This window comes from Pongo abelii, chromosome 7 (assembly GCF_028885655.2).
Source record: "Pongo abelii isolate AG06213 chromosome 7, NHGRI_mPonAbe1-v2.0_pri, whole genome shotgun sequence".
NCBI lineage: Eukaryota > Metazoa > Chordata > Mammalia > Primates > Hominidae > Pongo > Pongo abelii.
In genome coordinates, this window is record NC_071992.2 from 32,868,549 (window position 1) to 32,890,526 (window position 21,978).

Below are 21,978 nucleotides of genomic sequence, written 5' to 3' on the forward strand. Positions count from 1 at the left end.
TTTAGAGGGAGTCTTGCTCTGTTGTCCAGGCTGGAGTCCAGTGGCTCAATCTTGGCTCACTGCAATCTCCACCTCCCGCGTTTAAGTGATTCTCCTGCCTTAGCCTCCCAAGTAGCTGGGATTACAGGAGGCTGCCAACATGCCTGGCTAATTTTTGTATTTTAGTAGAGACGAGGTTTCACTATGTAGGTCAAGCTGATCTTGAACTCCTGACCTCAAATGATCTTCCTGCCTCCGCCTCCCAAAGTGTTGGGATTACAGGCGTGAGCCACCATGCCCAGCCAATATCTCTAATTTTTTTTTTTTTTTTTTTTTTGTGAGATGGAGTCTCACTCTGTCATCCCCATGCCTGGCTAATTTTTGTATTATTAGTAGAAACGGTTTTGCCATGTTGGGCAGGCCGGTCTCGAACTCCTGACCTCAGGTGATCCGCCCCCCTTGGCCTCCCAAAGTGCTGGGAGTACAGGCGTGAACCACCACATCCGGCCCAATATCTCTAATTTTAAAGCAATTAGTTTAATTGTTAATCTAAAGAAAAGTACTGTAGGCTGGGGGTGGTGGCTCATGCCTATAATCCCACCATTTTGGGAGGCCAAGGGGGGTGGATCACCTGAGGTCAGGAGTTCGAGACCAGCCTGCCCAACATGGCAAAACCGTTTCTACTAATAATACAAAAATTAGCTGGGCGTGGTGGCACGCGCCTGTAATTCCAGCTACTCGGGAGGCTGAGGCCGGAGAATCGCTTGAACCCGGGAGGCAGAGTTTGCAGACAAAAAAAGGTACTGTAAACACACTACAGTATATAGTTCCTCCATTCTATATGTACAGAGAGGATACAGGAAGATGGTAAAAATGTGATATGCTTTTAGAAGAAATTAGTATATTTCTCACCATTTACATATCTTAAGAGGTAATCAGCAATTTAAGCTCTAGCCTTTAAATTCTGTTTACTTAGCGTATTCTAGTAATTATGAACAATTTGAGCTACATGATGTACGTCACAAAATGGAAAACTAAGGGACTAAATTAATTCCAAGGTCTTTCAAGTCCTAATATTTAATAGTCATTAAACTTGTATTAATAATTCTTAGGTAGAGAAATTGTTCACTTTTCTTTACCAAGATTTATATACCATAATTACATAATAAATTAAAAATATGCATCAGTCTCCATATATTTAAAAGCTAAGCTTTTCACATGAGGCTTCATAACTGTTAATTCCTATCAGATTTCTCTCAAGATAGCTGTTGAAAAATGAGAGGGAATCAGAAAGGTTATTCAAAAGGGAAGAAAATAATTTTTTACAAAACTCCGGTCAACTTATTAAAAAAGTTGCTTGTTTCAAGATTTGTAAGCTTGTCAAGGCAGAAGGAGTAGCTCTCAGAGTCTTCTTTCTACCCAGATACCCTAGTTGTTTTGACTGAGTTTTTCCATCACTATCTTTTGTAGCTAAGGTAAAAATCTCCTTAGCTGACAGCGGTGTGGTTCTTAAAGTGTGGTCCCCCTAGATCACAGCATCCACTCTCCTTGGGACTGTTAGAAATGTATATTCTTGGTCTTCTCCCCACCTCACAAGTCCTACTGAACAGAAACTCTGAGCTGGGGCCAGTAATCTGTGGTTTAACAAACCATCGAGATGATTTGTATTCACATTGAAGTTTGAAAATTAGTGCCCTATAGTAATGGGGAAAAATATCTATCTGTAAATGGAGCAATTATCTGTTTATTGTACTGGAATTAAGAGAAAGAGGAGGAAATTTGGTAATTAAATATGAAAATGAGTGGAATGATATAGCGAGGAGTATGGCAGGAAAAGTTGTGAGACATCAATAAGATGGCAGGAAAAGTTGTAAGAAATCAATAAAACTTCCAAAAATATTGATAAGATTTATTTTGAAACTAAGATAACATAACCAGTTGTTTTTGGTTCATGAAAATGAAATTGTAGACCCATGGTGAATAGTAATTTGTCTCCTCTCTGCCCTTAGGGATGAACCTGTGAAGCTCTTCTACATTCTTATGATCTGATCCCTTTAAAAAGTTGTGACATTTATTGGAAATAGTTGATCAAGATTAGAGGTTTTATCTGTAAACTAAAGATTAAATAACTTGTATTTATTAGCACCAACTTTAACCAATGGAATCCTCACATAAGCCAAGTGTCTCTTTGGTGAGACTACTCCCACATATAGGGGGATGGTTTTGGATAAAATAATTCCCGGTAAGCTGAGGCAGATGTATAGTGGTGGCTGGGGGTAGACTGTGCTTTATTAGAGTTGGAAGGATCAGCTTCATAGGAAGTCTGAAAGGCAGTTTTGCCTAACTGAATGGGCACAATCTTTGGCTTTGGTGTAAATTTGGGTTCAAGTACATTAGTTCTGATATTCTGAACCAGTTTATAAACCTCTGGAAAGTCATACGAAAATGGGGATGATAATAGGGTTGTTATAAGGATTAGGAATAGTAGCTATAAGGGGCCCAGCTATGTCTAGTATACAGTGGGTGGTCAATAAGTAATAGTTATTACTACTAATAAATCTTAATTGACTCTTCCTTTTCTTACTACCTTCTCTTTTAAAACGGTCATGGTGAAACTTCTCTAGGGACCAAATTCATTTCTTTCTTTCCTTTTTTTTTTTTTTTTTTTGAGATGGCGTCTCACTCCATTGCCCAGGCAGGAGTGCAGTGGTGCCATCTCAGCTCACTGCAACCTCCACCTCCTGGGTTCAAGTGATTCTCCTGCCTCAGCCTTCTGACTAGCTGGGATTACAGGAGCGTGCCAGCATGCCTGGCTAATTTTGGTATTTTTAGTAGAGACGGAGTTTCACCATGTTGGTCAGGCTGGTCTTGAACTCCTGAACTTAAGTGATCCGCCTGCCTTGGCCTCCCAAAGTGCTGGGATTACAGGCATGAGCCACCACGCCCAACCTAAATTCATTTCTGAAATTACCTGTCAATCATGCTAGTCAAAAATATTTTCTGAAGATGCACTGTGTGTTGAAAAGTTGGAGCAATTGACCTTTCAGTTCATGTCATCCCAAGTCAAATCTGTTTTCTATTCATCCTAAACTGTTATATAGAAATCTGGCAAGAGTGTGGAGAACAGTTCAGTGAAGTAGTAGCCCTTCTTTAATCTTAGAGTCTATAGATCTAGCTCACAGGGCAATTTCTAGATTTTCAAAGAGCAGCTCTGGTCTCTATTGTGTTTCAATTGTCTTCTGAACAAATAAACAGGATGGAGTGGGTCCATGTGATAGTGAAAGAAATTAATGCCCTTACCCACTTCCAGTAGGGTACAGTGTACAGGAGGGAAGAAGGAAAGAGGATTATAATGAATGTAATTTTAGAATTCTATTTTTACAACTAATTATAACATGAGATACCCTTTTTGGAGCATTTACTAAGCAGCAAAAGATTTTGTTCTATTGACATTCTAGACTGACAAATCATTGGAATAAACCACATTGCTAGTTTGAAGAACCTAGAAGTAAATTAGCAAATGATAAGGAATGTTGTGAATTTGGGTGTCTGTATATATCTTTATTCTTACTCCTACATCATTTTCTATGGTTCTATTGTTTCATTTTGCTCGGTAGTTTTGGCACGTAGGTGAGTTCTTTTGGTAAAGTTGCTTAGAATATCTGATGGGAAGCTGAGGAAAGTTTCTACAAAATGGCAAGGGTAAAGAACTGCCAAACTAAACTATTCTCTCAAATCCCACTTAGATTTCAAACACCACTGAAAAAGAAGCAATCAAGGATTTAAAATGTATCTGCTATTTTGAGAAGAGGGAGGAGAAAAGAGAGAAAACATTTTCTAACAACAGCCAATTCATTCTATAGAATTTGTTGAAAACAGACCAACTAAACTGCTATTTTGAACCACCACCAGGGCAAAGATTAGTTATCATATGGAATGTTTCCGTAATGGAATTTATGTGCACAGAAACTTGAAATTAGCAAAATACACATGCATATGCACTTGAAAATACACTTAAGTTACCCTTAAATGGAGTCTTTGATAAACAAATAGGCACCAAAAGAAGGGTCTAGGGAGAAACATGTCACTCTTTTATAAACCTCTTCACTGGCAGTGGCGGGGCACTGCATAGCTGAGGAATGGGGTGCTTAAATACATGCTTCTCTGCACTCCAGCCTGGGCGACAGAGCGAGACTCCATCTCAAAAAAAAAATAGTAATAATAAATAAATAAATAAATAAATAAATAAGTAAATAAATGCTTCTAAGACAAAAACCTTGTGTGCTGCTTCTTCTCTTTTCCAATCACCATCCTTTGACATTTCTTAAGGCTAAAAAAAAAAACCCCAAACCATTAGATGTTTAATCTTTGCATACCCTAGTAGTTACAGGTCCTCTAAAACAGAACCATACTGTTCACAGGTCAGTATCCTTTCTGATGGTCTTTGTCAGACATCATTATTTCTAGCACAGGATATTTGACAGGATCAACAAAAAGGAATCGAAGACAGTAGGGACCACTACCATGACAGCTGCAGTATTATTTGGCAATGTGATCTATGGTTATTTTAGGAACAATGGCATTTCAGGAAGTGATATTAATCTGTAAAATTCCTTTGCCATGCAGAATATAAAAAATGATTACAGAATATGCAGAAACAAGCAATGCTCCTTCCAAATAATAAGATATTTGATATGATAAGGAGATGGGAGATAATCAATATTTAAAAATATTCCTTTTAAAAAATTAAAGTTTAGTATAGTTATGTAGTTAGTATACAACAACGTGGTCTTAATAAGGACTAGAAACAAAATTTTATTTTGTGTGGCTAAAGAAATACATACATATTATAAAACTGACATTTTTTTTGCATTGTTCTGTTGGGTATCATCACAGGTTGCTGCATCTTTATAGTTGTTTCTAATGTAAACAGATAAACTCTCACACTTTCCAACTCTGGTATTATCCATCTATTTTTCCTTTCACAGTCCACTGATACAGAATTTTAAACGTTTAGAGTAGGAGAGAACCTTAGCTTCCAGCACAATACTGTTCATCTTTCACATGAGGAAATCATCCAACAGAAGTTGAATGATTTACTCAGGGTCATGCCGCACCTTGGCAGAATTACGTCTTATTATTCTTTCTCAAATGCTCTTTTAAAGGTTAAACAGAGATTGAGTTTTGAGAATGACTTATTTCTCTTAGATGAATTTCGTTATAGACAAGCAAAATAATCAGCTACTATCTTTCTCTTTTCTATTTCTTCTTTTCTGTTTGCTACCTCTAGGCAACAACCTCATCAAATCCACAACAAAATCCTGAAGATTTCTGTATTATCCAATAGAACCATTTTTTTAAGAAAAATAAAATACTAAATATGTTTTGAATATAAAAGTTTCTGATAAAAGTAATCCGGACTTTAATCAGATCAAGTAAGATAATCAGATTTATACCATTATTTTGATAAAGACAAAAAAACCAACATAAGCTTTTTTTCCCCAATCTTACACTTTGAGCAACTCTTTTAAATACTATAAACACTTTTCATTAGGGACTATTTTTCCCTTTCCCTAGGAAAATGAAAACTGAAAAAAAAATTTTTTGCAAAAATTAAGTTTAAGAGGGTAAAATGTGAAGACACAGAACTGCTACTTAATCAGAAATGAGTTAACAATATTAAACAGGAAAGTGTATATTCCATTTAAATGAGTTTTTTTTTCTTCATATTCATATCACAAAGTAACTTCACTATAGCAGCACTAATTCATTATGTTTTTATTTACTGGTGGATGTCACTGGCCTCAATAAAAATATGTAATTTTTCATAAGAAATATTCAAAAGAACATAAAGTTTGAAAAATATAATTTACCAGAAAGCACCAACATGGGAAGCTCAATTAAGGATGGGAAATTATTAATATGTTTTAGCCTAAATTTAAGCAAAATTCATTCCTAAAGATGAATTTTTAATGAATTTTATAATGAATTATTTTTTATTTACTGTATTTTTTTACTGGTGGATGTCACTGGCCTCAATAAAAATATGTAATTTTTCATAAGAAATATTCAAAAGAACATAAAGTTTGAAAAATATAATTTACCAGAAAGCACCAACATGGGAAGCTCAATTAAGGATGGGAAATTATTAATATGTTTTAGCCTAAATTTAAGCAAAATTCATTCCTAAAGGTGAATTTTTAATGAATTTTATAATGAATTATTCAGCATGAAAATAAAGGGAGCAAACTCTTTTATGCTTTTAAAATATGTTTAAGAGGATCTTATCTTTTAACAACACCTCTTTCATTTTGTAAACAGGACATTATGCTATCAAATATAGAGTTATTATTCTAAGGTTTAAAGCAATGCTTTAAATTTTTAAATCTTATGACATGTTCATAAAATTCACGGATACCAATTCATGAAAAAATTCTTCTTCCTCAACCCACATTTTTAAAGATATTTACAATTGTATTGGATCTTTTACTCTGGTTGCTTTAATTCATAATTAGATAGCATCTTTCAGGACTCAAGTATGGGATCTTTCATTTTTCAGATAATTTTTTCTCGGTGGTCAATAGAAAAGTCATATCAAAATGCACTCTTGATGGGAATGAAAAGAGAATTATGATTTTTGGGGACGGGTGCTCACAAAACTATTAAAGCAGTTTTGTTTATGTTTATAGGACTAGTAATAATGCTAACTTCATTAAAAAATTACATTGACCATTTTATATTCTTCCAGCAGAGACAGTTTAGCTGTACTTGTAACCTCACAGCACCCCAATTTTTACTCATTCCCCAAATCATCCCAGCGCCTTTGGTCCCAAGACTACTGACAGACTCTTGGTCCTTCAGTGAAAAATCAATGCTTTAAACAATCGGGTCTAGAGTCACCTATTTGCTTAAACTTGGATTTGATGAGGTTGCTAAATGAACATTATACCTTTCTCATAAAGATAAAGGCTTCATGCTAATAAATTATTTCAACAGAATTATAACATACATTTTTACTATAGTTCTAATACTCATTTGCTCTTATAAGGGCAAGGTCTTTGGATAAAGATAATAGTAACAGAATTAGTAAAAATTGACTGAAAGTGATACTTTATTAAAGCTTTTAAATGTGGGTGTTTTTCATTAGGGAATACGGTTTAAGATAACACTTGGTTAAATTATTTAATATCCCGGCACTCCTGAACTGCACTACTTCAGGAAAAAGACCAATATATTTGTGAGGGGAATATAGGAAGGCAAGATGGCTAGGAAGAGAGAAAGGAAACTAGTAGGATAAACTGAATATCTGTATATTTAAAATACACATATATTTGCACTTTAAGTAAATACCAATGGGATTCATTCAAAATTTCCTTGATATTTCCTTGGTATAGTTAATATATTTCAAATTAAGTGATATGTTAACTAGCTCAAGTATGATATCTAAGTTAAAAAAAAGTCACTTAAAATGACAGATCTGAAATTGAACCTACTAGGTACAAGATAGTATATATAATACGTTTTCATCTGTATGTTTTAAAAAGAATATATATATATATATATATATATACATACACATATACTTGTATATGCAGAGTAACTCTAGAAGGATACACAAGAAATTGCTAACATTGGTTGCTACTTTTCACCCTCTACCCATCTGTACTGTTTCCATTTTGTACTATATGTATGTTTTTCCCTATTCAAAAATATTGATTAAAATCTCATTACCAAAATAAATTTAAATGATTTAAAATAGCATGTCAAATTAATAACAAGTACAGATTTTTTCCATTATACATGAAAATATATACTTATACATATATTATTTTTCTAAGCTCTACCTACTAAATTTGGGTATATTTTCTTTATGACAGAGTTACTGTGATCTGAGAACCCAATTTTCACATGATATTAAGTTGGGAAAAACACATTTTCCCTGAACTTCATTGCTACAGTATGGTGGACTATGAGTTGTTTCAACAGCATGTTAACATGCTTATTCTTTTTCTCTGATGGGCTAGCCATTAGCCACCATTTCTCTTTGAAATTCAAGAAATATTTAAGGAAATTTCAGAAGGATTTAAGATCCTTTTCAGGCCGTGATAAGTATTACACCTGTATTATTCTGTAGGCATAGAATCAATGTTAACTCCTCTTTGTATGTTGTCAAAGATGTTTGGTGTTTTAGTAAAGACAGACTTCAAACTAAGTGGTGACTAAGCAAACCCCTTACATAAAGCTTTGAATAGGATTTCATAAATAGTTCCAATGAAAAACACTTGGAGATAAGCAGGAAAAAAAGCTCACACTTACGAAAAATTATTTTCAGAAAACCACTTAAAATTCAAATTAAGTCCTATTCATTTAAATATTAAAATATACCATAAACTCAAATTTAAAGGAATGATAATACATACATCAGCTTTCAATGGTAGCTGCTTATTTAAAATGAGCATCTGAGGGTATATTCCAATTTCATCCTCTTCAAATTGTGCAGCTCAGATAAATGTTTATTTTATGGAAAATATTTGCAAAATTACCATATAAATACATGATTATATTAAGGTAGGATGACTATATAATTTATTCTTATCTATAGATATAAAATGAACTCAGTAAATATAGCACACTCTTGATGAATTGTTAGTACACAGTGTTTCTCAGTAAAGTATTATTAAGCAACAGTTATCTAGTTTTCAAATGTACATCTTAAGAAGCTTTTAAGATGGAAGGATACACTAAATCCCCCAATACCCTTTTTAGTTGGTGAAGGTTAGTACTTCTGTGAATTCTGAGATATCATATTTGTGTTAGTGACTGTTCATAGGTTCCTTGCATTTCCTTAACTTGAAACCTTACCTCTTTAGTCTGAGTGTTCTTTAAATAATGCCACATCAGCTAACCACACTTTTAATTTGAGTATAATATTATGTACTGCATATTTATTCATTACTTAAACACATATCAACAATGAAACAATGATTGAAAAAAAATTTTATCTAGACAAATTCCCCAAATTAACTGTCAGGGCATTGTGGGGAATCTCAACTAAATATAGTTTCAACTGTAATACGAATTTGCGTTAGAAATAGTATTTTATTTATTCTAGTTCTTAAGACATCAAATGTGAACTCTACTTTAAGATTCTTTGTTAAATATATTGGGATTTGTTTCAAAAGCATCTTCTACCCTTCTCCATTACACTGATTTAATGGAAACCTGTTACAACAACAGTTCCAACACAAACATATGCATGCACGGGATCACCTTATAGATTCTAGCTACATAGTTATTGAAACACATCCCACCTGTCAAGTGGCATAAATGTACATCTTCTATATACAAAAGGTAAAGTGCATTATTAAATTAGTGAACTGACAGATTGTCTGCCTGGACCATACAGCTTTCAAATAGACAAATGTGAAATTCTCCTATTAGAACCAATTATTTCAAGAGGTTCCAACTAGCTTTTCCACCCTGTCATTTGTTTTTTTGGCCATGCTCTTTAGTGCAAATAAGCTTGTGTTTGACTCAAGTTTCAGGGACATGGCAATCTCGGGCTTTAACAAGGAAAATTATAAAATGTAGAAGAACTTTAATATCTTTATAATACATTGCATCTTTTGCATATAAGCAACAGATTAGTGCTGCTTTCAATTGCTAGGAGCACACTGCCAACTATCAAGAGGAACCCGTTTCCAAATTTCATACTATTAGCTTATATTACTACAGTTTTGAGCCTGTACCACATTATGCTTGGATTATTATGTGCAAACATCATCAGTGTTTTAGAATTATACAGTGAACTAGTACTTTTGGTAACTAACTTTCATGCTCATTTTTTAACTTCTAACTTCCAGTTGCCTTAAGAGTTTAATGTCTTCAAGGCAGGGATTCTGTTATTTTGAAGGATACCATGAACACTTGCAGTTCCATGTATGTTACAAATGACAATAAATAAAATGCATATTGCACAGATAAGAATAGTAGCTTATTTATAAGATACATGGCAATACATGTCCTAAGACCAGAGTTTTGAACTGGATCATATTTAATTATGGCTAATGAATTCTTGGGAATTTTAAATATCAAAAAGTCATAGCATCATCTCATTTTTCAATGATTAACTATGAAAAAAATGAAACAAAAGGACTGGCAGAAGGCTTAATAATTTTAGAGTATACTCAATTGCCAGTATATATGCATCTATTTAATCTGCAGCTTTGAGATGGTAAAAACTTTGAAGTATACATACAAAGTAGAAAATCTGGCTGCTTAACTAATTCTTTACTTAAATAATTAATGGAAAACTAAATTTAATAATGTTTATATACAATGATTTAAAGATATTTATCTTTAAGTCTGACATGGTATTGTATGTATGTATACACACATATATATGTATACATGTACATACATATGTGTGTGTGTATATATATAGATATAGACACATACCCAAATCTTATCAGACCCAAAAGGTAAAAGGAAATCATTTAGACCTAATGGATATAAATATTTTAGAAAGGAAGACTTTAAGAGAGTGTATACACTCATAGCAATAGCGATAGGAACAATCAAATACTAGAATATTCACAGCTCCAGTTTGCCAAAATCTGACAGGTTGATTATTATTAATAGGCACTATGATGGGCAGCAATAACAATCAGTAGTACAGTAATTCAAGTGCACATCACTCCTTCATAGACCAAAAACTACTTTTTTAGCAAGCCTACATAGTTATTTTACAGTTAGGACTGTTTAAAAATCCTTGCTACTTTTAGAGTCTCAACACCCACCATGTGCTATTAGCTCTAGTACTAACATTATCTCCTAACCTTCAGTTGTTCCATAGTGATCCAGATGGTCCACAATTATAATGAACTAATGAGATTCCTTCACGCTACTAGAGGAAGTGTGAAATACAATCTGCAAACCAACACTAGCATATATGTTGGGGTTACTGATTGCTTGTTCTTAAGTAACATAAACCAATGAAATTAATTTTCTTAATTCATACCATCAAATTTTCTTAGTGACCTCACGTAAATGTATTGGGGGACAAAACTCTGGAAGAAAAAAATTGCTGATATAATTTTAAATTACTTTTAGCATATAAAAGAAGAGCTACATTCTGATTTGAATCCATGCAGCCAGCTCTCATCAATGAGAGTGATATTTGGGGGTTGAAATCAGTGTTCTGGCTCTTAAATATGATCAGATGGACTTATTGTGTGGGAGGTGAATAAAGCCAAGATAAAAGACAATAATTTCATTCAGAAGAAAATATAGCTGAATAGATGTAATTTCAGTCAGTTAATACAGGATGGGTTGGTACACATATAACACTATACCCACTTGTTTAAAAAATTGCTTAGGTGTTGAAAAATTGCTGCGGCACTTCCTGGAAAGTAATTTTTAATACAGGTAAATGGGTGAGTCTTGTGTAAAGTCAGAAAGAGCACCTTGGAAAATGCCTGAATTTTCCTTTCAAATATATTCATAACCAATCTTCAAATAATATTTTTCTCAGACTGGAAATTTGTATTCTAAATTCTTTCTAGAAAAAAAAATCCCCACCCCCTCCAGAATTAAAACACCTGCAAAATTCAGGTTTATATTGGAAGTGTTGACATGGTTTTAAGGGTAGCAGTTGCAAAAGTGCTACTAAAATATATTATTACAGGTATATTTTTATATCAGTTAATTGGTGCACCAACCCTTCTGAAATAGTGTTAAAGAAGAAGCATAAAGTATAACACCTTGAGTCCATGATATATTTTGGGGAAGAAACCTCTTGCAATCTTCAAATTAGCATGAAAAGCTACACCACCAAGATTTCCATAGCAAAGCCATTGGATGAAGCCTCCCACTCAATGTGACATAAAAGTAATTCCTGAAACTTTGGAAAGTCAATAAAAATATATGGAACATTAAGTAGAGGTAAAGAAGGGATTGTAACTAAACTTAGAATAACCAATTAAAACTCTCCCATGGCTTTGATATGGCAACTATAAAATGTAGGGTTACCACAAAGTTTGAAATTATAGAATACTATAGTATTCTTAAGAAATATTATGACATTGTATTTTTAAGGTTTAATTAGATAATAAGATTTGATCCTTTGATGGTATATTCAGTTATCCAACGGACAATATATGTCTACTTGTAGTTTTATAAGTAAATATTTATATATACCGGAGGTCAATTTCTGTTTCTGTGGTTAACTGCCCTACAGGCAAGCTTAGCAGCTTTTAATGAAGTAGGATTGAAATACTTTTGGGGGAATTTGTTAAATAGAAAGTCACACTTCTATTTAAGTATATGTATCTTTTTTCAGGATTATGTCATAGTGCAATGTAAATCTTAGTTATGATATTTAGAATGTCAGAATGTCACATTTTGTGCTGATTTGCATACTTCAATAGTCTGGAGCAGTTGAAGCAGCTAAACTATTTAGCTCTGGGAAGGTTGGAATTCCCGTAAGAATTATAGTGATCTATGTGTAACATAACATGAGAATCAGACTTCTTGAAGTATCAACTACTAGAGGTATTACTAATAACAACGGGCCAAAAAAGAGGAAAAACTTCTTCAAAGGATAATGGATCAGTACTTTTAGCCAATTTGTGATTTTAAATTTTGCCTGATGGAGTTCAATTTCACTCTAGTCGAGGCATTCTTGTTCTTCACCACTGGCCTTTCTGCCATCCATTCTCTTTTCTTTATGGCTGTTGCAAATTTTCCTCATCTCTTCTTCATACTTGATAAAATTCTCCCCAAACCTTGTCCAAGCTTTGAATGGAACAGTAATAGTATTACGGTAAGGTGGTCTCACCTCACTTACCTTCAGGAAAATTCCATATTTATTAGAGCCCACATCAAAGTAGAACCTTTTATTGTCCACTCTGAAAGAAGTCCCCTCTGGGAGTTCAAGCGGGTCATCGTCTCCACCTCTTCGTTCTTCTATGTCTCCTTCGCCATAATCTTCAATCAGCTGAACCAAGGCATCACGAAACTCAATCATTCCTTGTGCTGGGAGGACAATAGTCTGTTCTTGGCCCAAACTGTGGCCAAAATAACCGATCATGCCAGTCCCCCGCATCACGGTTTGTCTAATCCGTAGGAAGCGACCCCGCTGATTTTCCTTTAGGTCTAGGTAATATTTCCTATTGTCCCTCTCGATATAGTCTGTTTTCAGGACACTGTGAGGATGCTCTTCGGACCCCACCGAGACTGGTGGGGAGGGTGCCGAGTGCTTCTGCCTCCTCCTGGAGCCTTGCTCTTTGCTGTGGCCATGCTCTTGCCGGTGGCCTTTCAGGCCCAGGTGGGCATAGTGCTCGATGAAGTCCCCTAGACAGTCCTTCAGCTCCGCTGCCACAGACAGGGAGAGGGTCAGTTTACTCTTTCTGATGTTGTCCTGCCGGCCTCTCCCTATCCAGACTTCGGCTATCTTTAGGAAGCGGCCCCGGGAGCTTTGCTTCACGTCTAGGTAAAACCTCTTTTTCTGGATGTCCACTCGTTTGGAGGCCAGCTCCTGGATTTCGGCTGCGCCCCCGGCCTGATTAGGGGTGGCTGAGGCCGGGTAGTGGGGGTAGTGGGAGTGCTGGGCCTGGGGATAGAGTCTACTCTTGCTTAGGCCAGAGCCCCCTACATTCTTGCCTCCGCGGCCGCGGCCGCCGCCGCCTCCCCTTCGCCTGGCTCTTTCCATCTTCAGCTGCAAGTGACAAACAGACACACGGGGTGGGGTGGGGGAGGGGTGTTGAGAACAATCGCAGACGCCCCTCGGCCTGACCGCCCCCGCCGCTGCCCGCGACCCCCACGCCGGGCCCGGCTCCCCCGGCGCCGCATCGCGGGGCTCCAGCCACTGCCGGTCGGTTGACGGCCGCCGCTCCGGCTCTGCCCGCGCTCCCCGCATCCCTCCGCCGCCCCCGGGGCCGCTCCCGCACGCCGCCGCCGCCCGTCCCGCGCTCCGCGGCCCCAGGTCCCCAGCCGGCGGGCACTCACATCATCTCTGCCATCACCGCCGCCGCCGATGCCCTTCACGACCACCGCCGCCGCCGCCGCCAGCTCTCGGCCCCTCTGCTGCAGCCGCCGCAGCCGCCGCCCCCCGCCTCCTCCCCCGCCGCCGCCGCTCGCACTGCCCCCCGCCGGAGCAGCCGGGCAGGGGCATCGCCCGCGGCGCCCACCGCAGCCGCCCCTCCTGCGGCCGCTGCGGGGGCAGCCGCCTGGCTTCGGACACCGGCCCCACACCCGCCAGGAGGGGAGGGGAGGGGAGGCGGGGAGAGCGACGGCGCGGGGCGGGCGGTGGACCCCGCCTCCCCCGGCACAGCCCGCTGAGGGGAAGAGGGGGTCTCCGCTTTTCTTCAGTGCACTCTCTGACGGAAGCCCGGCGCGTGGGGTGCAGCAGGAGTGCGAGGGGACTGGACAGGTGTGAAGATGGCAATGAGGACCGGGCGACGGGAGTGTTCTCACTTCTCCGGATTCCACCGGGATGCAGGACTCTAGCTGCCCAGCGGCACCTGCAAAGAGACTACAATTCCCGAGGTGCTCAGCGGCAGCGAGGGCCTCCACTCATGCGCACTGCGGCGCGCTGGGCGGGGCTGGATGGGCTGTGATGGGAGGGTTGCAGCGCCGCGCGAAAGGCGAGCCGGGCCGGGGGCGGGGAAAGGGGTGGGGCAGGAGCGGGGGCGGGGACCGGGCTGGAGGGGCGGGGCGGGTCAGTCTCCCGGAGCTGATGTGTACTGTGTGCGCCGGGGAGGCGCTGGCTTGTACTCGGCAGCGTGGGAATAAAGTTTGCTGATTTGGTGTCAAGCCTGGATGCCTGGGTTGCAGGCCCTGCTTGTGGTGGCGCTCCACAGTCATCCGGCTGAAGGAGAAGACCTGTTGGACTGGATCTTCTCGGGGTAACGTGTCTTCCCATTCCCGTTTTCCCAGCTCCGTGCCCCGGGGTATCTATCGTGCTAGGCTTCTGAGACAACGTGGAGGTGCTTAGGCCCGCGGAGCAGGCCCCTGGGCTGTGTTTGGGAGATTCTGGAAAAACAGACTTTCTCCCTTTCCCTTTCCCCTCTGGAACAGCTGGGAAAGGCCTCTCTCGGAGCTTCCGCCATTCAGAAAGTGCTTCCCCGCCCCTGACCGCCCCAGCCTGATGTTTACCCTGCGCGCTTAGGATTGCTCTCTTTCCAGTACGGCCTTTATTATGGCAGAAATTGAGCCACTCCAGGTCTGCACAGCAAAGTCGAGGGAAATAACCTGCTGTCTATGATTTAGCAAGTGATGATGGATATTTTTGAGTTCAAATCACTCAGTCTTTAATGGATTTTCTTTTCTTTTTTTCCTAGTTGAATCTCAGTTGTTCTCGGGCTAGGTTTGATATGAAAAATACTACTTCCTGTTGAAGAAGGTAATATAATTCTTAGGATGCTAATACAGGAGTCTGTAAGTCGGAGTACTTCAGGCTTTTTATGGTTTGGTACATTTCTTTTTAGGGGTGGGAGATCGGGATAAGTAGGACAGTTCAGATCTTGATGTCATTGAATAGTGGTGTCTACCTAAAAGGAAGAGGCTGGGGCACAAAATTATAATTTAAAATGTTTATTTCAGCCAAAATGAGGACAGCTGCCCAGGACTCATTTCCCAGTTGCCTTGGGGAGTGCTCCTTCAGCCTTGGTTACAAGCAGGTTTTTAAAGGCGAAGGGAAAGAGTGGGCTGAGACAGAGTTGGTCAGGAATTGTTATTGGTTTACAGAGATACCATTGCTTAGTGATTGGCTGTACACTGTAACTCATAGGGTATGAGTTATCGTGTCCAGCATATGGCGTTTTATGGCTTCTTGGTGCCAGTCTAGAGCCCACATAGCAGGTGGGCTTTAAGAGATAATTATCCAGCTCAGACGGGGAGTGAGATGGGACTGTTTTTTCATTCTAATGCCTCTCTGGGCCTGATAATTTAAAGGGGCTTGCATTCTTCAGCTAAAATTTTATTTTCTTTTATTTTTTCCCCCCCACAGTGGTCTCCTTTTATCAATCCAACAAATGTTTATTAAGGACTGCTCTAGGCACTAGAGATACCAACAATGAACAAAACAGACAAACATCTCTCTCCTTTTGGAGCTTACATTTTAGTGGAAAGAGACAGGCAAAAAGTAAAATGTATAGGATGACAGAAGGTGAAAATAGAGATTAAAAAGGAAAGGGGGATGAAGAGTGTGTGTGTGTGTTGTGGGTTGGGGGGGCTGTAGGGAGCTGCAGTTTTACAGTAAGTGGTCAGGGACGTCCTCTCTGAGAAGGGAATTTTTGAGTCCAGAGCTCAAGGAAGTGAGAGAACTTACCTTGACGTTCTCTGGAGGAGAAGAAAGTACAAAGGCCCTGGGGGAACCTGCCTCTTTATATTCAGAGAGCAACTTAAGAGGCCTAGTGAGCTGGAGCAGAGCGGAGACGAGGTCAGAGTTCAGGCCAGAAAGGGAAAGGGGCCCGAATGTGTAGGACTTTATGGGCTATATTGAAAATTTGGGCTTTCATTCTGAGGGAGATGGGAAGCTGTTGGAGAGTTGTTAGGGAAACGTGATCTGAATTATGTTTCTAAAAAATTGGATTAAGATATCATAAAATTTGCCATCTTAACCATTTTTAAGTGTTCAATTTAGTGACATTAATTACACTCATCATGTTGTGAAATCATCACCACCACTATTTCCAAGACCTTAACGACTTCAAACAGAAACTATAACTTTTAAGCAATAACTCCCCATTGCCTCATCTGCCCAGCCCTTAGTGACTTTAAATGCACATTCTTCCTCTACAAATTTGCCTATTCAAGATAGTCTACATAAGTGGAACCATATAATATTTGTCTTTTTTTGTATCTGGCCAATTCCACTCAGAATTCTTTTTTAAACAGCTTTATTGAGATATAATTAATATATCATATGATTCACTCATTTAAAGTGTGCAATACAATGGTTTTTAGTTTGTCTTCAGAGTTGTACAACCTTTATCGCAATTACCTTTAGGACTTTTTCATTACCCAAAAGAGAATCTCTATAACCATTAATACTCAATCCCACACGCTTTCCTAGGCAATCACTTACCTATTTTTTTGTCTCTATATAGCTATCAAACCCTATGATATTCCTTCTATCTAACTGTATGTTTGTACTCATTAACAACCTGTCTTCATTCCCACCACCCATCCATCCCAGCCTCTGGTAATCACCATTCTACTTGCTACCTCAGTGACATGAAATTTTTTAGCTCCCACATACAAGTGAGAACATGCGATATTTGTCTTTCCCTGCCTGGTTTATTTCACTTAACAGAATGTCTTCCAGTTCCGTTCATGTTGCTGCAAATGATAGGATTTCATTCTTTATTATGGCTCAATAATATTCCATTGTATATGTGTATCACATTTTCTTTATCCACTCATCTGTTGATGGACAGTTAGCTTGATTCCATATTCTGGCTATTGTTGAGCAGTGCTGCGGGAAACATGGAAGTGCAGATAGCTCTTTGACATACTGATTTCATTTCCCTTGCATATATACCCTGTAGTGGATTTGCTGGACCCGCTTGTAGTTCTACATTTAATATTTTGAGTTATTTCCATAGTGGTAGTAATAATTTACATTCCCACCAATAGTGAGGAAGGAGTTCCCTTTTCTCCACATCCTCGCCAACACTTATCTTTTGTCTTTTTGGTAATAGCCATTCTAACAGGTGTGAGTTGATATCTCATTGTAATTTTGATTTACATTTCCCTGATGGCTATTGATGAGCAATGTTTCATATACCTGTTGGTTATCTGTATATCTCCTTTTGAGAAATGTCTATTCAGGTCTTTTGCTCATTTTTTAAATATGTTTTTTAATTTTTTTATTTTTTTGCTATTGGGTTGTTTGACATCCTTAAACATTTTGGAAATTAACCTCTTATTAGATGTACAGTTTGCAAATATTTTATCCGATTCTGTAGATTCCGTCTTCACTCTGTTGAATTTGCTGTGCAGAGAAGCATTTTATTTTGATGTAATCCTTTTGTCTATTTTTGCTTTTGTTACCTTTGCTTTTGAGGTTGTATCCAAAAAATCATTGCCCAGATCAGCAGTCTCCAACCTTTTTGGTGCCAAGGACTGGTTTCATCGAAGACAATTTTTCCATCCGCAGGAGGGAGGGGATGGTTTCAGGATGATTCAAGCGCATTACATTTATTGTGCACTTTGTTTCTATTATTATTACATTGTAATATATAATGAAATAATTATACAATTCACCATAATATAGAATCACTGGGAGCCCTGAGCTTGTTTTCCTGAAACTTGAGGGTCCTATCTGGTAGTGATGGGAGACAGTGACAGATCATAAGGCATTAGGTTCTCCTAAGGAGCATACAACCTAGATCCCTTGCATGCGCAATTCACAGTAGGGTTTGCGCTGCTATGAGAATCTAATGCCACAGTTGATATGTCAGGAGGTGGAGCTCAGGTGGTAACGTGAGGAATGGGGAGCAGCTGTAAATAAAAATGAAGCTTCGCTTGCTTGCCTGCTGCTCACCTACTGCTTTGTAGCCTGGTTCCTAACAGGCCATGGACTGGTACTAATCTGTGGCCCCGGGTTTGGGAACCTCTAGCCCTGACCAATGTTAGGGAGCTTTTTCCTGTGTTTTCTTCAAGTGGTTTCATGGTTTTGGGTCTTATATTTGAGTCTTTAGTCCATTTTGAGTTGATGCTGTCTGTGGTGAGAGATAATTGACTACTTTCATTCTTTTGCATATGGTTATCAGTTTTCCCAACACCGTTTATTGAAGAGCCTGACCTTTCCCCATTGTGAGTTCTTGGCTCTTTTGTCAAAAATCAGTTGGCTATAAATGTGTGGTTTTATTTCTTGGGTCTCTGTTCTGTTCTATTATCTGTGTGTCTCTTTATGCCAGTACCGTGCTGTTTTGATTACTAGAGTTTAGTATATTTTGAAGTCAGGTAGTGTGATACCCCTAGCTTTGTTCTTTTAGCTCAAGATTGCTTTGGCTATTCAGAGTCTTTTGTGAGGATAATGTTTTCAAGGTTCGCCCATGTTGTGGCATGTATCAGAACTCGATTTCTTTTTATGGCTGAATAATTTTCCACTGTTTATATTATATATATGCCATATTTATTTATTCATATGTTGATGGACACTTAGGTTGTTTCCACCTTTTGGCTATTGTGAATAATGCTGTTATTAACATTGGTGTACAAGAATCTGTTTGAGTTCCTATTTTCAATTCTTGTGGGAATATACCTGTGAGTGGACTTACTGGATCATACGGTAAGCTTTTGGTTTAGCTTTTTAAGGAACTGCTAAAACTGTTTTTCCATGGGAGCAGTGTACAAGTGTTCCAGTTCTCCATATGCTCACCAAAACTTAATTTCCTTTTTTAAAAATTATAGCTATCCTAGTAGGTGGTGGGAAGTGGTATCTTACTGTGGTTTTGTTTTGTATTTCTTTAATGACTAATGATGTTGAGCATCTTTTAATGTGCTTATTGGCCATTATATATCTTCTTTGGGGGACTGTCTGTTAAGTCCTTTGCCCATTTTTTAATTGAGTTTTTTTTTTTTCTGTTGAATTGTAGGAGATCTTTGTATATTTCTGAATATTAAACCCTTATTGGGTATATGATTTGCAAATAATTTCTCCCATTTTGTGGGTTTTCTTCACTTTTTGATAGTGTTCTTTGATTCACTTTTAAATTTTTATAGAGTCCAATTTATCTATTTTTTCTTTTGTTGCCTATGCTTTTGGCGTCATACCTAATTCCCAAATCCAAGGCCATGAAGATTTTCTGCTATGTTTTCTTTTAATAGTTTTATAGTTTTACTTTGTCTATTGGAGTTTTAAGTTAATTCTTGTATATTAGTGTGATACATTTAAGTTATTTTTGTATATGGTGTGAGGTAGGGGTCCAACTTCACTCTTTTCCATATGGAGATCCAGTTGTCCCAGCACCACATGTTTTAGAGTCTATTCTTTCCCCACTGAATGGACTTGGCACTCTTGTCAAAAATCAATTGGTCGTAAATGTATGGATTTACTTCTGGAATCTCAATTCTATTCTATTTTATTTATGTTTCTGTCCTTATGCCTGTACCACACTGTTTTGATTACTGTAGCTTTGTAGTAAATTTAGAAATTGGGAAACATGAGTCCTCCAACTCTATTCTTCTTTTTCAATATTATTTTGGCTATTTGGGGTCCCTTGCAATTCTGATGAATTTGAGGATCACCTTTTCCATTTCTGCAGAAAAGCCTTTTGATAGGGATTGCATTGAATCTGTGGATAACTTTGGGTAGTATTGACATCTTAACAGTATTAAGTCTTTCTATGCATGAACATGGGATATCTTTCCATTTATTTGTGTTTTCTTTAATTTCTTTCAGCAGCATTCTGTAGTTTTCAGAGTACACGTTTTTCACCTCCTTGGTTAAATTTATTCCTGGTATTTTATTCTTTTAGCTGCTATTGTAAATGCAGTTACTCTCTTAGTTTCCTTTCAGATTGTTCATTTCTGGTGTATAACAACAGCTGATATTTCAGTGTTGATGTTGTACTCTGAAACTTTGTTGAATTTACTTATTAGATCTAGTAGCTTTCTTTGAGATTTTTATATGGGATTATGTCATCTGTATATAGAGATAGTTTTACTTCTTCCTTTCCATTATGGATGCCTTTTATTTCTTTTCCATGTCTAATTTCTCTGGCTAGAACTTTCAATATGATGTTGAAAAGCAGTGGTGAAAGTGGGTATCTTTGTCTTGCTTCCTATCTTAGGTGGAAAGCTTTCGGTCTTTCACCATTAAGTATGGTGTTAGCTGTGGGTTTTCATAAATGCCCTTTATCATGTTGAAGAAATACCCTTTTATTCCTAGTTTTCAGTTTTTATCATGAAAGGGTGTTGGATTTTGTCAGATGCCTTTTCTGTGTCAATTGAAATGATCATGTATTTTTCCTCCCTTATCTTAATGTAATGTGTTATATTGATTAATTTTCTTATGTTGAACCACCCTTGCCTTTCTGGGGTAAATTTCAGTCGCTCATGTTATATAGTCCTTTAAATTGAGTTATCTTGTAACAGAATCACTCTGTTACTGTTTTGAGCATAGGCCATAGGGAAAAGCAGGTAAAAGGTAAATGGCTTGAACCAGCATTGTAGCAGCAGAAGTGGTGAGAGGAGGTCGAATTTTGGCTTTGTTTTGAAGACAGAACCAACAGTATTTGCTGACAGATTAGATGCAGAATGTGAAAGGAGGAGATGAGTCAGGATGAATCCAAGGCTTTTGGCATGAGCAACCAGACAGATGAAGGTGACTTACTAAGATGGGAAATATACAAAAGGAGCAGTTTGGGGAAACTTTATATCTATTGAGTGGAATATGCCAATTAGAGATTCAAATATTCAATAAATAATTGGCTATCAAAATTTGAAGTTAAGAGGAATGGTCTAGGCTGTTTATATAACTTTGGAAGTCATTAGTGTATAACAGCTAATTTAAAAGCCAGCAGACTCTAAGGGAGTGAGTGTAGAGGGAGAAGAGAACAGGTCTGTGACTTGAATCCTGGAATGCTGTGATGTTTAGAGATTGGGGAGGTAAGAAGGAGCAGCAGAGTATACTGAAAAGTGGTTGTTGCTGATATAGATGGAGACTCAAGAATTATCACAGAAGCCTGATAAAATGTTTCAAGAAGATGGGTGTGATTAATTGTGTCACTTACTGCCGGTACATTGACTCAGATGAGCGTTGAGAATTGGCTATAGGATTTGACAACATAAAAGTCATTGGAAACCTTGACATGAGCCCTTTTCTCAGAGTGGAGTGGTTACAATGGGTTTAAGAGAGGATTAAAGGAGTGGAAACAGAGATGCTAGTATAGATGACTCGTTTGAGTAGTTTTCCTACAAAGGGGAGAATAATAATGGAGCAGTTAGCCAAAAGTTGAGTTTTTTTTTTCTTTTTTTTGGTTGGGA

At 38.0% G+C, this 21,978-nt stretch overlaps 2 protein-coding genes across 13 annotated transcripts in view; one reads left to right on the plus strand and one right to left on the minus strand.

The window, feature by feature from the left end:
• The window catches only part of PURG (purine rich element binding protein G), a 40,407-nt gene extending 25,834 nt beyond the window's left edge, over positions 1-14,573 (minus strand). The window contains exons 1-3 of one of the 3 annotated variants that reach the window (XM_054561412.2): positions 13,987-14,573; positions 12,827-13,696; positions 2,596-4,309 (exon numbers count right to left, since the gene is read on the minus strand). In XM_054561412.2, coding sequence (XP_054417387.1) covers positions 4,304-4,309; positions 12,827-13,690 — 870 coding nt within the window. In that variant the 5' untranslated portion in view covers positions 13,691-13,696; positions 13,987-14,573 and the 3' untranslated portion in view covers positions 2,596-4,303. Of the gene's footprint in view, positions 1-2,595; positions 4,310-11,733; positions 13,697-13,986 lie in introns of those variants that run through there. The other 2 variants (XM_024251327.3, XM_024251326.3) reach the window with 2 other exon arrangements.
• Positions 14,574-14,659: 86 nt separating this feature from the next.
• WRN (WRN RecQ like helicase) overlaps positions 14,660-21,978 on the plus strand; it is a 142,933-nt gene continuing 135,614 nt past the window's right edge. For 4 of the 10 annotated variants that reach the window (XM_063726360.1, XM_063726363.1, XM_063726362.1 and 1 more), the window contains exon 1: positions 14,687-14,885. The gene's annotated coding sequence lies outside the window, so the exon portion shown is untranslated. 10 annotated transcript variants of the gene reach the window in all.